The 16,035-nt window shown below is 59.2% G+C and overlaps 1 protein-coding gene across 2 annotated transcripts; it reads right to left on the minus strand.

The window, feature by feature from the left end:
• Positions 1-919: 919 nt before the first annotated feature.
• On the minus strand, positions 920-15,693 carry SPMAP2 (sperm microtubule associated protein 2). Of its 2 annotated transcripts, XM_023644237.2 has the most exons (8): positions 15,316-15,693; positions 14,380-14,496; positions 14,056-14,127; positions 13,611-13,672; positions 12,764-12,833; positions 11,760-11,877; positions 6,343-6,502; positions 920-5,249 (listed from the first exon to the last, which is right to left on the minus strand). In XM_023644237.2, the coding sequence occupies exons 1-8, from the start codon at positions 15,678-15,680 to the stop codon at positions 5,011-5,013; spliced, it is 1,203 nt and encodes a 400-aa protein (XP_023500005.2). In that variant the 5' UTR covers positions 15,681-15,693; the 3' UTR covers positions 920-5,010. The 2 variants fall into 2 exon arrangements, with proteins under 2 accessions (XP_023500005.2, XP_023500006.2); XM_023644238.2 differs by lacking the exon at positions 14,056-14,127 and having other exon boundaries at positions 993-5,249.
• Positions 15,694-16,035: the final 342 nt, after the last annotated feature.

Consider the following 16,035-nt stretch of genomic DNA (forward strand, 5'->3'; position numbering starts at 1 on the left):
GGAAAAGATGCTTGATATGATTTCAGTCTTCTTAAATTTATTGCGGCTTGCCTTGTTTCCCAACATATGGTCTAACTTTGAGAACGTTCCATGTGCTCTTGAGAAGAAGGAGTATTCTGCTGATTTGGGATGGCGTGTTCTATAAATGTCTATTAAGTCCATCTGGTTTTTCATTTAATTCCACTACTTCCTTGCTGACTTTCTGTCTGGATGATGTAAGGGGGGTGTTGAGGCCCCTACTATGACTGTGTTGCTGTGAATTGCTCCCTTTAGGTCTGTTAGTAGTTGCTTTGTGTACTTTTGTGCTCCTGTGTTAGGTGCATAGATATTCAAGTGCCACGTCCTCTCGATGGAGTGTCCCTTTTATCTTTGTGTCCTGCCCCTCTTGTCTCTCTCTGCCTTGTTTATCTTGAAATCTACTTTGTCTGATACAAGCATGGCGACACCCGCTTTCTTTTGTTTGCCATTTGCTTGGAGTATCACCTTCCATCCCTTCACTCTGAGCCGGTGTTTGTCTTTAGAGCTGAGACGTGTTTCCCGGAGGCAGCACATTGTTGGGTCTCATTTTTTAACCCATCCAGCTACTCTGTGTCTTTTGATTGAAGAACTCTATCCATTTACATTTAGAGTGATTATTGACATATTAATGCTGCCATTTTATCACTTGTTTTCTGGTTGTTCTATATTTCCATTGTTTCTTTTCCCTGCCATTTTAGTTTGGGGGTTTTCTGTGATGGTTTTCTCAGTTTTCTCTTTATTTATGACTTGTGGCTCTGCTCTGATTTTTTGTTTAGTGGTTACCATGGGGTTTGTATAAAAGATCTCGTAGATGAGATAGTCCATTTCCTGACAGCCTCTTATCTCCATTAGCCTAAGCAGGTTCCTTCCCTTTCTATGTTTTTGTTGTCACAAGTTATTCTTTTTTTGTGTTGTAAGTTTGTGACTAAATGGAAGTGTTTATAGTTATTTTTGATGCTTTCTCTCCCTTTATCTTTTATGTTATAATTAAGTGTCTGCCAACCTACTCTGATATAGAGCTGCAATTTTCTGATCATGTCTGACTATTTGTCTCCTTGCTCAAGGCTTTGTAGACCTTTGCCTTTTTGTTTCAGTGCGAGGGCATCCTTGTCATTTCTTGTAGGGAGGTCTACTGGCAAGGAACTCCCTCAGCTTTTGCTTATCTGGGAAAGCTTTTATTTCTCCGTCATAACCGCAGGATAATTTCACCGGGTAGAGTATCCTTGGCTGATAATTTTTGTCTTTCCGTATTTGGAATACATCCTTCCGCTCTCTCCTAGCCTGTAAGGTTTCTGCTGAGAAATCCGCTGAAAGCCTGATGGAGGCTCCTTTGTGGGTCATTTCTTCTCTCTTGTTGCTCTTAGTACTTTTCTTTGTCATCAACTGTCGACAGTTTCAATATTGTACGCCTTGGAGAAAGTCTTTTTGCATTGACGTAATTAGGAGTTCTATTTTCTTCCTGTACTTGCATGACCAGCTCCTGCCCAGGTTTGGGAAGTTCTCAGCTATTATTTCTTTGAACAAGCTCTCTGCTCCTTTCTCCCTCCCTTCCCGCCCCCCCGGGAGACCTATAATGCCTATGTTACTTTTCCTAATTGAGTCGGATACTTTTCGAAGAATTTTTTCATTTTTTAAACATCTTAATTCTCTCTCCTCCTCCTCCACCTGAAGAATTTCTAGGTTTCTAGCCTCTAAATCAGTAATTCTGTCCTCTAAAACGTCAGCTCTATTTTTTATGCTTTCTACATTTTTTTCTAATCTCATTAACTATGTTCTTCACATCCAGAATTTCTGTTTTGTTTCCTATTACACTTCAATCTCTTTGGTGAGGTGTTCCTTCTGTTCACTGATTTTATCCCCGAGCTCACTGCGCTTTCTGAGTCTGCTGTAACTCACTGAGTTCCCTTATGACAGCTGTTTTGCATTCTCTGCCAGATTGCAATCCCCTGTGACTTCAGGTTTGCTTCTGGAGAGCTGCATTTCCTTCTGCGATGCCGCGTTGCTGCCACGGTTCCTCACGGTGTCCATGAACTGACCCTCTGCCAGCGCATCTGTGGCAGTCGCCACCTTTTCTTATGTGGGTACGGCTTTGGTCGCTTTGTCTCCGATCACCTGGGTGTCGTGCTCCTCTGGGTGCAGGCCCTGCTGTCCGTGCACCACCTGTGCTGCTGCTCCCAGGTGGTCTTGGGTGCTGGTGGTGCCACTGCCGTGGGTGCTGGGTTCACAGGTGCTGCTGTCACTGGCGGGGGCCCAGGGCCCCGGGGGCTTGGACGCAGCCCCTGCTGCTGGTGGAGCTGGTGCCAGGGCTGCCACCACTGGGGGCTGGGCCGCCAGTTCTGCTGTGGTTCCTCATGCTTTGGGGGCGGATCCCCCACTGGGGGCAGGGGCTGTTCTTTCCATTCCTGCCCCAGCTACTCGCAGTTGTGCCAGCTGGGCTGCTCTGTGTTTGCATGGGCCGGGCTGCCGCCACTTGGTGGGGTGCGTTTGCACAGGCCCGGCCGCCCCTGGCTCCGCTCAGTCACACTCACTCCCACGTGCTGGACCACTGCCCGAGGTAGGGGGCGCTCCCCTGGTTCCACTGCTTCCTGGGGTCCAGCCCGCCTGCCTGCGGGGGTGCAGCTGCCTGGCCCTCAGGCTTCACCCGCTGCGCGTGGATCCTCTGCTGGTCAGTGGACGTCGTCTAGTCGTGACTGAGAGGAGGGACAAGGGAAGGACTCGCCACGAGGCTGACGTGACCCTCGACAGTTAAATTCCGTTTTGGAAGCTCCGAAAGCCCGAGGCTTCCACCTTGGCCTCGGTGAGAACGCTAAATGCGAGGTGCGAGGCGCCTTTGGCAAGAGGACACGCGCGTCACTTTGGACTTTCACGTGGCTCGCAGTTTCGTTTTGCTCTGCTGTGCAGGTTGCTACGGTTGAGAACCCAGTTCGAGGCCCCGTGTTGGTGGGAGTCGTTCAAGGCACCTGTGGGTCGCCAGCCCCACTGCGGTCACCGTACAGGGTCTTCAAACGCTGCCTCCGTGACTTGTGATCTGCTTGAGTTTCCTCTTGCTGCTGTGACAAATTACCACGGGTTCAGTAGCTGACAACAGCACGCGTCTGTTACCCGCAGGTCAGAGCTCTCACTGGGCAGAGGTCCAGGTGTCAGCGGGCCGTGCTCCCTCTGGGGTCCGGGGGAGAACATGCTTTTTCTGGGACTGGTTCCCCGTCTCCACGGCCAAAGCGGACCATCCTGCTTTGGGGCGACAGCACCTTGGTTCTCTGAGGTCCCATCTCCCCCTGCCTCCCTCTCATAAGGACGAGCGATCATGCTGGACCCACGAGGTGACCAGGATAATCTTATCTCACAGCCTTCACTCCATCTGTCCTTTATATGATCCCATTATGGCCCCCACGGCCCCTGTGCCACTTAAAGTAACGTCTTCCCGGATTTCGGGGTTAGGACCTGGCCATCTCTGGAGCCGTATTCAGCTGACCACACAGTCCAGGCTGTGGACGGAGGACGCCCTGCTTCCGGGATGGGAGCTCACGACCTCAGAGGGCTGGGGTCCAGTCGGTCCACTCACGCTCCTCCTTACGACTGCGTCCTCCAAAGCTCCCCCTCCTCTTCCCGTTGCACCACCAGAGCGACACAGAAGGGGTCAGCGATTTCAGCCATTCACTCAACAAACGCACCAGGACCTCTCCCACCCCATCTTCAGGAGCCATTTACTCAGCAATCGCCACGTTGTCATAGCGAGTTGCCCGGCCTCTGTGAACGTCACTTAGTCACCGATTTGCATCTTCATATCACTGAAGAGGATGAGGGTTTTTAACCCTTTTCTTCTGAACACCTGTCTAGTCTGCACCTGTAAGTGTTCAATAAATGCTCTTTAAACTGTTGAATGAACTGATGTCCTCGAAGAACTCAGAGTCTGGTAATGACTTTGGATTCTCAGGCTCATGGCTCAGGACCGGACACTCGCTGGGCTCTGAGAGAACGCTTGTCAGGGGCTGGCCTACGCCAGTCAGATGTCACCTTCAGGACCCAGAGACTGGTCCCCAGGTGGCCCAGTCAGAGCCAGTGAAGTACAAGACTTTGTCTAGGGTTTTAGAGACAGAAAAGTTCTCTCTCCACTGTGGTGGGCTGAATGACGGCCCCAAAGACGTCCCCGTCCTCATCCCAGGACCTGCAGGTGTGTCACCTCACATGGTAACTTTGAAGGTGGTACTGAGTAAAGGCCCCTGGGATGGGGGTGACCCTGGATTCCCGGGGCCCAGGGTCATCCCAGGGTCCTGAGCAGAGGGAGGCGGGAGGGTCAGAGGCCGAGATGGGGACGCTGCACTGCTGGCCGTGCGGACGGAGGAAGGGGCCCCGAGCCCAGGACGCGGCGCCTCTGGAAGCTGGAGGAGGCGGGACGCGCTCCTCCCCTGGGGCCTCTGGGGGGACCCGCCCTGCCCACCCTGGGTTTAGCCCCGTGGGACCCTGTCGGACTCCTGAGCCCAGGACGTGAGGCGATAAGTATGTGTTGTTTGAAGCCAGTGTTCATGGTGGTCTGTTACAGCAGCCACAGGAGACCCACACAGGGCCTGTGGGTCCTTCTCAGTCTCTCTGAGCCTCAGTTTCCATCTCATGAATGGGGACAATTATAGCCCCATCGTTGGGTCGCCATAAAGATCAACGAGCCGTGCAGTCAGCATCAGCTTGTTCTCTCCGAGTCTGCGGTGTGTGTGGACCCCAGAACGCAGCTGGATGTGAGAGGTTCCGAGGGCGGCTCTGACGTGGACAAGGCCGAAGTCCGACCTCAGAGAACCTGAGGCGCAGGTGAAAGTGACTTGGAAAATAAAAGGGCTGGACAGACCGCAGGTTGGGTCCCAACATAAATATTATTATTATCCCTCCTCTCGAGGTCCTGCCGCCTCCCTCCAGGCTGGAGCACTCGGAGCAGCCACACACAGGGTTCAGATGCACTTGGTGTTTACTGGGAACGGGCCTCAGAGGCCGGGCCTGGGTCACTCACACTTTTTTGGTGATGCTCTTGGGGGTGGCGAGCTCGTAGAGGCGAGGGGACGCCTGGGCCACCAGGGAGGCCGGGGAGATGCGGTAGGGGTCGTAGCCCTCGCTCAGGCCCCTGCGCACCTTGGGCTTCGCCAGGGAGACGACGCGAGGACTGGCCACTGCCCTCTTGGTGACCTCCAGCACCTCCCAGCGTGGGTCTCGGTCAGGAACACACTTGTCCGACTGGGCCTTGGGCGCTGAGGGGGCAGGAGAGAAGGACAGCGTCAGGCGCCAGGCCACTCCCCCTGCGAGATCAACCTGCGGGTCAAAGCTCCCGAGGCCAGTGGCCCATCTGGCAATGGAAGATGGACAAAGAGAACGTGTCCCCCCACACACTGGAATATGACGCAGCCGTGAAGAGGAGCGAGGCCCTGACACAGCTGCACGTGGACGGACCTGAACACACGACGCTCAGGGAGAGACGCAGACACAGAAGGACACACGGCGTGTGACCCCATTGACAGGAAACATCCAGAACAGGCAGATCCACAGACAGAGAGTGGGCTCGTGGGGGCCAGGGGCTGGGGAGGGGTGGGAATTGTTAAAAAAGAGACAACAGGCCTAAAATGGAGTCGCTTGCACTAAGTTCCACGTCAGCAAACCAAGACTTCATGCCTGACCTGGCCGCAGCTTTGACCTCCTGGGAATGTGGCCACAACTGGATGCCAGTGAGGTCATCTGCCACACGGACCGTCTCCAGCCCCCGAGGGAAGACACGGGGACCTACTGTGCCCTCCCTGTCCCCCTTCTGCGACCCGGGTCTGCGTGTCCAGGCCGCATGTGTCCAGAAGGAAACCTGCAAACAGCACTGTCCCTGGTGGCAGGACTCCTCCTTGCATGTCCTCCCGCGTTTTCTGAATCCCCTACGACAAGCATGCAACCTCCGCATGAGGACCCTTCGCTTGGAGGCAGGAAGGGGTTTGGGCCCACACGGATTTAAAGCTGCCCTCGCACCCCAGCTTGGCTCTCGGGCCCCCAGCCGTGCAACCCAACTTTCTCTCTGCACCCACTCGCCCTGATGGGCGGCTCTCTCAGCCAGCACCCCCTGCATCAGGACCACGAGCCTCTCCCTTGCGCCTCTCTCCCTGTGGAGCAGCCCCTCTGCCAGCCCCGGGAGCCCGCAGGCTGCGGCAGGAGTGGACCCCAGGGAGGCGGGCGGGTCTGCAGTTTCAGGAGGAGCTGAAGGAGGAGGGAGCAGGAATCTGGCAGAAGCAGCCCCCCCACCCCGGCCCGTGTCCAGGGGAAGGGACACAGGGCCTCCTAGGAACCAAGCCCCATGGACCGACTTACTGGCCAAGTGGAGGAGGCGGTTGTAGTCTGACACGTGGGGCTTGGGCTTCAGCACGGGGTCCCACTCTCCCAGCAGGGTGGCTGGAGCCCTGGGCTTAGCCAGCTGGAGGATCCTGGGACTGGGGATGGCCATCTGGGCGGCCCGGGACACCTGGGACACCTGGAAAAAGAGTTAGAGGGAAGAGCAGCGCAGTCTACAATTCCCCACAGGCCACTGGATCAAAAAGACCCCAAAAATAACACAAAAAGACTAATGTGCTCAGCAAAAGAGTGGTAGCCATCATATGTAAAGAGCTACTCTAAATCAACAACCCAAAGAACCAGTAGGATTGGGCTAATCATACAGGAGAGGAAGCTAAATGGTCAACACTCCTCCCTGTGGACCAGGGAAACGTAAATTAAAAAATAAAATGTCCCTGCCTGCCAAAAAATGTGGCAAAACTGAGAAAGTCTGACACTAGGAAGCCCCGGCAGGAACACGGGCAGAAAGAAACCCTCACACACACTTCTGTGGACAGCAACCTGTCCACCTCATAAAGCTGTGCGTGCTCACAGGATGACACTGCGAATGGAAACCCCGGCGGCCGAGTACAGGGACGTGAGCGCTGTGGCGTTTTCACAGCACACTCCTGGCTGCCATCGCTGGGGGCTGCGCGAGCTGGCTGCAGTATGTCTGAACGAGAGGACACAGTCCAGCAGCAAAAGCATTGCTTCGGTACCATCAGTGGGCAGGGCTCCAGGCAGCACAGATCGAGGGGAAAAGCGAGAAAGCCAAGCTGCCGGAGGAGCACGTTAAAAACACGAGATGTGGCGATTATGGCTCCCGGGTCCACACGTGCAATAAAGCATAAAATGATGGAAACGAGGCTGAGCTCATGGCGACAAGTGGGGGTGACGGTGGGAAACTCTGCAGACGTTTCCCTGAGAAGCGGGACCCGCTGGCCCCAGAGATGACCTCGCAGCGTTTCCTGGGGAATCCACGCCCCACGGAGACGGTCGGCCCTGGTGCAGCTGCTCGGGGTGGCACCCGGCCTGAGCTCTGGGGGCTGCTGGTCACCGGCTCCCGGCCCCAGAACAGCGCAGACCAGACCGCTCTTCCCAGGCTGCCCCCCACGGCCCGCTGACCCTCGTTCCTGGCCCAGTGCACCTCGGGCTCCTCTGTGTGTGAAGTCGTCTGCCCACTGCACAGTGAGGAGACAGCACTGACGAGTGGAAAGCGACGGGCGCTCCAGAGGCCCTGGAGACGGAGGGGGCACGGGGCAGCTGGTGAAGTGAACTATCCCTTAAAGAGGAGGAGATGGGCTCCTCCCAGACCTGCCAAATGCTGGTCGGTGCCCGTGTGCGTGTATTTAATGTTCCCAAATGCTCAGTACAGGGCTGGCAGGAGCCGGCGTGGAGGCAGGGCATCCGCTGAAATGACCTCTAAGGTCACCCAGAACTTTCCTCTTTCCCTCTTTCTGCGTCCTTTTCCTGTTGAAATTGTCCTCCATAAAGAGGACAGTCACTGCTCTAATCAAGGACATCCTGGGGTCTGATGCGCACACGGTGCGTCTCCAGTCTTGGGGGACGGCCAGAGGAGGGACAGGCTGAAGGAGGGACGGGCCGGAGGAGGGACGGGCTGGAGGAGGGACAGGCTGAAGGAGGGACGGGCCGGAGGAGGGACGGGCTGGAGGAGGGACGGGTTGGAGGAGGGACGGGTCGGAGGGACGGGTCGGAGGAGGGACGGGTCGGAGGAGGGACGGGCCGGAGGGACGGGTCGGAGGAGGGACGGGCCGGAGGGACGGGTCGGAGGAGGGACGGGTTGGAGGAGGGACGGGTTGGAGGAGGGACGGGCCGGAGGGACGGGTTGGAGGAGGGAAGGGCCGGAGGGACGGGTCGGAGGAGGGACGGGTTGGAGGAGGGACGGGTGGGAGGAGGGACGGGCTGGAGGAGGGACGGGTCGGAGGAGGGACGGGCTGGAGGAGGGACGGGTCGGAGGAGGGACGGGCTGGAGGAGGGACGGGTTAGAGGGGGGACGGGCTGGAGGAGGGACGGGCTGGAGGAGGGACGGGTTAGAGGGGGGACGGGCTGGAGGAGGGACGGGCTGGAGGAGGGACGGGTTGGAGGAGGGACGGGTTAGAGGGGGGACGGGCTGGAGGAGGGACGGGTTGGAGGAAGGACGGGTTAGAGGGGGGACGGGCTGGAGGAGGGACGGGCTGGAGGAGGGACGGGTTGGAGGAGGGACGGGTTAGAGGGGGGACGGGCTGGAGGAGGGACGGGCTGGAGGAGGGACGGGTTAGAGGAGGGACGGCTGGGAGGAGGGACGGGCTGGAGGAGGGACGGGTCGGAGGAGGGACGGGCTGGAGGAGGGACGGGTCGGAGGAGGGACGGGCTGGAGGAGGATGGGCCGGTGGGACGGGTTGGAGGAGGGACGGGTCGGAGGGACGGGTTGGAGGAGGGACGGGCTGGAGGAGGGACGGGTTAGAGGAGGGACGGGTTAGAGGAGGGACGGGCTGGAGGAGGGACGGGTTAGAGGGGGGACGGGCTGGAGGAGGGACGGGCTGGAGGAGGGACGGGTTAGAGGGGGGACGGGCTGGAGGAGGGACGGGCTGGAGGAGGGACGGGTTGGAGGAGGGACGGGTCGGAGGGACGGGTTGGAGGAGGGACGGGTCGGAGGAGGGACGGGCCGGAGGGACGGGTCGGAGGAGGGACGGGTTAGAGGGGGGACGGGCTGGAGGAGGGATGGGCTGGAGGAGGGACGGGTTAGAGGAGGGACGGGTTAGAGGAGGGACGGGCTGGAGGAGGGACGGGCTGGAGGAGGGACGGGTTGGAGGAGGGACGGGTTAGAGGGGGGACGGGCTGGAGGAGGGACGGGCTGGAGGAGGGATGGGCTGGAGGAGGGACGGGTTAGAGGAGGGACGGGTTAGAGGAGGGACGGGCTGGAGGAGGGACGGGCTGGAGGAGGGACGGGTTGGAGGAGGGACGGGTTAGAGGGGGGACGGGCTGGAGGAGGGATGGGCTGGAGGAGGGACGGGTTAGAGGAGGGACGGGTTAGAGGAGGGACGGGCTGGAGGAGGGACGGGTTGGAGGAGGGACGGGCTGGAGGAGGGACGGCTGGAGGGACAGTGAAAAGGCCAGCGCCCTCCTTCGGATCCTGATTCGCCAAAGTGGCCACAGAAAGCCTGTTTTGACTCAACTGGTAAAACTGAACTCGGAGTGAGTATTTGATATTAAGATGTTACTGTTAAATTTCCTCACGATGATCATTGTTATTATGGCTGTTTTTAAAACGTCCTCACCCCCACACGTTTATGAACAGCTAATTTTCGACAAAGGAGCCAAGAACATACATGGAGAAAGGACAGTCTCTTCAACACATGGTGTTAGGAAAACTGGTCAGCCACATGCAAAAGAATGAGAATAGACCCTTATCTTACACCACCACAAAAATCAACTCAAAATGGATTAAAGACTTGAAGGTAAGACCTGAAACCGTTAAACTTCTAGAAGAAAACATAAGCAGTACGCTCTTTGACATCGGTCTTAGCAGCATATTTTCAAGTCCCGTGTCTGACCGGCAAGAGAAACAGTAGAAAAAATGAACAAATGGGACTACAGCGAACTAAAAAGCTTCTGCACAGCAAAGGAAGCCATCAAGAAAACGAAAAGACAACCTAACAACTGGAAGAAGATATTTGCAAACCACATATCAGATAAGAGGTTAATATCCAAAATATACAAAGAATTCACACAGCTCAACACCAAAAAAGCCAACAACCCAATTAGAAAATGGGCAAAAGATCTGAACCGAGATTTCTCCAAAGAAGATATACAGATGGCCAACAGGCGTATGAAAACATGCTCAACGTCATTAGCTATCAGGGAAATGCAAATCAAAACTACAATGAGGTATCACCTCACTCCGGTCAGGATGGCTATAATCAACAAGACAGGAAACAACACATGGGGGAGAGAGTGTGGAGAGATGGGAATCCTTGTTCACTGCTGGTGGCAGTGCAAACTGGTGCAGCCACTGTGGAAAGCAGTTTGGAGTATCCTCAGAAAATTAAGAATAGATCTACCATATGATCCAGGTATCCCACTGCTGGGTATTTATCCAAAGAACTTGAAAACGCAAAGGCATAAAGATACCTGCACCCCTGTGTTCACTGCAGCATTATACACAATCCCATCAAGGGACGAATGGATAAAGAAGATGTGGTATTTATACGGGATGGAATACTACTCAGCCATAAAAAATGACGAAATCTGGCCATTTGTGACAACGTGGATGGACCTTGAGGGTATTATGCTGAGTGAAATAAGTCAGAGAGAGAAGGTCAAATACCACATGATCTCACTCATAAGTAGAAGATAAAACAACAGCAGACAAACACACAGCAACAGAGATTGGACTGGTGGTCACCATGGGGTCGGGGCGGGGGGGTGAAAGGAGTGATTAGGCTCATGTGGGGGAGGGGCTAGAATTAGTCTGGCTGCCGAACATGACGTGATCTACACAGAAATTGAAATATAATGATGTACACCTGAAATTATATAATGTTATAAACCAATGTTACTGCAATGAAAAAGAAATTTTTTTAAAAAGGATAGAAGTACAAAACTATGAAGTCACTATAAATTGTCAAAATTGCAAAAGAGGATAAAAGTAAAAAAAAAAGTATCACATTATAGAAACGTGTTACTTTCAACTACAAAAAAACCCAAAACAACCACCACAACACGTCCTTGTCTGTCAGAAACGCACTGAAGTGTTGAACAGAGAAATAGCTTGACGTCTGGATTTGCTTGAATCTTTTCGGTGGGCATCTGCAGATAACCCCACGGGGAGACGCACCGCGCGTCACTCAGCGCAGCTTCAAACCACAGCGGGACGGCGCGTCTGCGAGAACCGCCCAACAGAAACGAGGGAGCAGACAGACAAGCGGACAGACGCCAGTGTGGAGCACACGGGACGGCCACTCTGGGGGGCGGGTCGCACCCTAGACCCAGCCGTCGCCCTGGAGCGTGGAGACACCCCCAAAACTGCGCGAATGTCCGCAGCTGCTGTGTCTGCAACGGGCGAAAACCAGGAACGCCATCGAGCGGGCGAGTGTGGTCCATCCGGACAACAGGACAGGACTCGGCACCTCGGGGGCCTGAGCTGCGACCCCCGCCAGGGCCTCAGACGCACCGCCGCGGGGGCAGAACGGGAGCCGGGAGGAGGGGCCCTCCCGGGGCGAGAGAGGAGGCTGGCGCAGGGCGGCCGGACGGGGCCGCATGGCGCCCACATGTGGCAGAGAGCTCAGGCGAGAGGAAGAGGGAGCTTTTCCTGGGCAAACCCCCGTGAGCCCGAGGGTTCAACAGGGTGGCTGCACGGCCGTGCGCTGCATGTGTTCCCTCTCGTCTGCTGGGGCTCCCGAGGGCGCGGCACCCACCTCGGACATGTTGAGGCTCCAGATGTTGTTCCGGACCTTCGGGGTGGCCAGCTCCCGCAGGCGGCTGGACGGCTGGCACTCCAGGGTGGCCTTGGAAATGGGCCAGATGGGGGTGGTCCTAGGGGACAGCGACGCCGGAGACCCCGCTCAGCCCAGGCACGGCTGTGCTTCTGTGCGTTCCAGAAGCTCCCCTCTGATTCTGGGGCTCGGAAAACGCCCCCCAGGGGGGGATTCATGAGAGGACCCCCGACAGAGGCCCCAAGTGTTCTCAAGGACGGAGCGACCTTGTCCTGAGGTCGCCCCTCACCCTGCAATGGCGTCTTCAGGCTCCGTGCTTCTCCGCCCACCCCGTGGTGACAGACCCCAGGCCTTCTCCCCACCCGGTCATCGGGGCTGGACGCCACGTGGGTCCTGCAGCCACCACAGAATCTGGGGAGTGAGCTCCCCCTGAGCTCGCTGGGCCCGGGCCCCCAACATCGGGTCTCAGTGATGCAGCACCTTCCACCACTCGGGCCGGGAAGCAGCTCAGAACGGCCTCGCTGCCCCCTCGTGTGCTGAGATCACCTCCGCCGAGCCCCCTGCCTCCCTGGTTCTACAGAAGCCACGTCTAAACGCACTTAAACCGTCTTCAGGTCACACACAACTCGGCATTAACCGAGAAGTCGTCACAGAGACGGGCAGCAAAGCCGCGTGTGGAACGTCACCCTCTCTGAGCGGAAAGGTGACTCCAAACACGAGTAATTCAGTCCGGTTGTCTTTTTCTTTCTCGTGCGCTTGAAGACGGGCCATCGAAATCTGTCTGCTTACCTCTGAAGGTCACTTTCAATGAACATGAAACTAAGTGACAAAGAACCGGGTCCCACGTGGCACATAAAACGACCACGTCCTACAACTGCTGGCTCTTTGGATCCACCGCGGTGATGAGCGCCATGCGTGGAGCTCGGACCACGTCACGTGTCCTCCCCCGCCGCCCCCCCCAGCGGTGGGCCGTGGCCGGGCCTCACCTGCTGCTGTTGTAATACTCCGAGTAGAACCTCTTCGGTCGGGCCAGCTCCTCCACCCGGCGGGACACCACTGCGCAACGGGACACAGCTCCAGCCGACGCCTGCCGCCCAGGCTCCCCTCCTCCTGATCGCGGCTTTGCACGGCTCAGGCGCCAGGCTCAGCCAGGGGCTGCGGGCCAAAAGCTCGGCGGCCGTCCTGGCAGAGGGTGACTTGCTGTCCCCATCTTGGGGACAAGGGCTCAGAGGTCGGGGCACACGGGGTGGGAGCGGGGGGTGGACCGGAGCTCAGTGCGGCCCCGAAGACCCGCCGGTTGGGAAAGTGGACTTGGGGCTGGAGCTGGTGGAGGCCCAGAGTGTCCACTGCGGGGAGATCGAACCCCGGGACCCACCCTGCTGCCCGCCAGCCTCCAGCCTCCTCCAGTCTTTTGTTTAAAGGGACGCGCTGCCCTCAGAAAGTACAGACACCGTCGTGGAAAGGAGGGCAAAGGGTCCTTTGTGACGTTGACACTGACCCCCTTTTGGGCACAAATTGGGATTTCCCCAGAGCGTCCGCCCCACCCGTCTCCCCCACGACAGCGTCCAGCTGGCTGCAGCTCCTCAGGGGACAGAGCCAGAGACGATGGCCTGGGGGCTGGGGGGCCGCAGGGACTCCTGGGAGGTTGGGGCTGGGGAGGTCCCCCCAGTCGGAGCGAGTCACAGGTCAGGGGGCGGTGGGGTGACCCACCCAGGAGACTGGGGGCAGCGAGTCAGACGGGTGGCCTGGCTCCAGGGCGGGACAAGAGCCCCTCAGGACAGCCCCTGAGCCAGCGGCCCCCGAGGGAGAGGGGGAGGCGGCGGCTCGACCTACCGGGCACGGTGACGGTGAGGGTGGTGTCCTCGAGAAACCTCTCCGTCCAGTACGTGGATGGCCTGGAACACAGCCCGGCGCGGCTCAGAGTGAGGGGGCTGCCCTGAAACAGAACTCAGGCGCCGGCCACACCGACGGGAGACAGCAGGGCGGGCGGCAGGAGGGGGAGGGAGAGCGAGGGGACGCGGAGGAGCAGCCATGACGAGGGATGGAGAATATTCTCAGCTGACATTCGGAGAACGGGGAGCTGGAAAGAAAGGCAACACCAGGAGCGGAGCCCGGGCCGCGTGGCGGGACGACAGGGCCCACACACCCGGTGGGTCAGGAGAGGCCCTGGGGTGGGCGCCCCATCCTTGGCCCCAAGGGCACGAGAGGCTGTGGAGCGAGGGGAGCCCGGCGCCTGGCCGCCTGCCGGGCCGAGGTGGGGGCGGCGCCCTGGACTCACCAGTAGACACAGACCTGCAGGCTCCACAAGCGCGGGGAGATCCAGGCAAAGCCCTGGCAGCGGCGGGCCGTGCTGGGTGAGACAGGCCGGCGCCTTGGCTCCAGCGCCCGCCCGCCCGCACCGCCCGCACCGCCCACCAGCGCCCCCTGGCTTCTCGCCTCCCTCTGCACCTGCCCAAGTGTACCGTGCGGGGATGACGGGAGGGGGGACCGAGCTCGGAGGGGCGGGCGGCCCGGGGCAGAAGGCGGAGGGGACCCGGGGCTGCACCTCCTCGCGGCGCCCGCCCCCCCTCATCGGGCTCCCGCGACGCCGCGGCAGCCTCACCTGTCCCTCAGCACTTGCCAGTTGGTCTTGGGTTTCGCCAGCTCCAGGAGCCGCCTTCTCTTCTTCCTGCCTCGCATGGCGGCCGCGCCCGGGAGCCTCTGGGACACCGACAGCCGGCTGCGGGGGGGTCGGCCATGAGGTCAGAGCCGCTCGCTGCCCCTCCTTCCTCGGCCCCTGCCCGGCCCCTGGACGGACCCCGGCTCCACGGCCAGCCCGACTTGGACCCAACCGGCACCCCCAGTGCCCTTGTCTTCAGACGGGACCAACGGCTCCCACCTCAGGGGCACTTCTCATCACAAGCGTGTGTGACGTGCCGACTGTGTGCCACACCCGGGAAGCCCACCCGACACCGCCTGTCCCTGCACGGCCCGCGCCACCTGCCAGGGCCACCACAGCGCACAAGCTCACAAGAGCAGGACGTCACTTGTGCACAGAGGGCGGGCGTCCCGCTGGGTGTGGAGAGGACACAAGACGCCAAGACGGAGCGAGGGAGAGGCATGGAGCTCCTTCCTGCGTCCAGCCAGAGCAGCTGCCCCGCGGGCAGGCAGAGGGACAGACGGAAGGACAGATGGAGGGACAGACAGAGGGACGCAGCCAAGAGGGAGCGCCTGGCTCTCCCTGGGATGCCACCACTGCCAGAGGTCACGCCCCAAAGGTGCTCAGTCCAGCAGGCACTCGCCCCCCACCCCCACCCCGGCCACGCTGAAGTGTCTGGCAGCCTGTGGCACTCGGAGTGGTTTCGGCTTTTGACCTGGGAGAGTTTCCAGCTTGGCCTCTCAACTCTGTGCGAGTCCAGACCTGCGCTTCTGGGTGGCCCCCACCCAGATGGGGCCGTGCCTGCTGCCCACCCCATCTCAGCCCGCACACCTGGAGCCACGGCGGGGACTAGGCTCCCTGCCCACCACCCCGCCCGGCCCAGCCCACTCCGCCACCCACCTCATCTCGGACACAGCCTCCTCATCCTTCTCCAGCCCGGGCAGCGCCTCTCCCGGGCCCCGGGTGTCCAGGAACTCCTCTCTGGACACCTCCTCGGGGGGAGTCTCCTCCTCTTGGTCGTGGGACCCCAGCTCCCCGGCGTCCATGTGCTTGGAGCCTCGGTGCTGGTACATGGCGCCGAGGGGGCTGGGGGTGTCATCGTCCTGCCCCCTTTCTGACCTGCCCTTGGCCTCTGAGCCGTGGCGGTTGTTGAGTGAACTCAGCCAGTGGTCCCCCATGGACTGGGCCTCCCGGCCCTGCAGCCTTGCTCCCCAACACCAAGTGTGTCCGTGGTCGCCCGGCAACAGGAGAAGGGCCGTCCGCATTCTCGGGCCGCATTCCGCCACCCCCACTCCCCCACATCCACAGCTGCCCCTCACCCGACGACGCAGAAGCTGCTCCCGGGGCGCTCACTCTGCCACCTCCTGCCAGCCCAGACCCACCTCGGGGCCTTTGCACTTGTGGGTCCTCAGGAGGGCGGCCCCGCTCCCGGTTCCTCTGCATCCCAGGCCCGTTTGGTTTCTCTGTGCATCTGGCACCACCTGCGACGACACTGACTGACTTGCTCTCCCCTTCAGCATCTGTCTTTGCCTCGTGAGAGTCGCCTCCCAGACCGGGGGCCGAGGGCATCCACGCCTTGTGTGTCCAGGTGCCCAGAACCGTGCCCAGCCCACAGCAGGC

This window comes from Equus caballus, chromosome 7, assembly GCF_041296265.1.
Source record: "Equus caballus isolate H_3958 breed thoroughbred chromosome 7, TB-T2T, whole genome shotgun sequence".
Taxonomy (NCBI): Eukaryota; Metazoa; Chordata; class Mammalia; order Perissodactyla; family Equidae; genus Equus; species Equus caballus.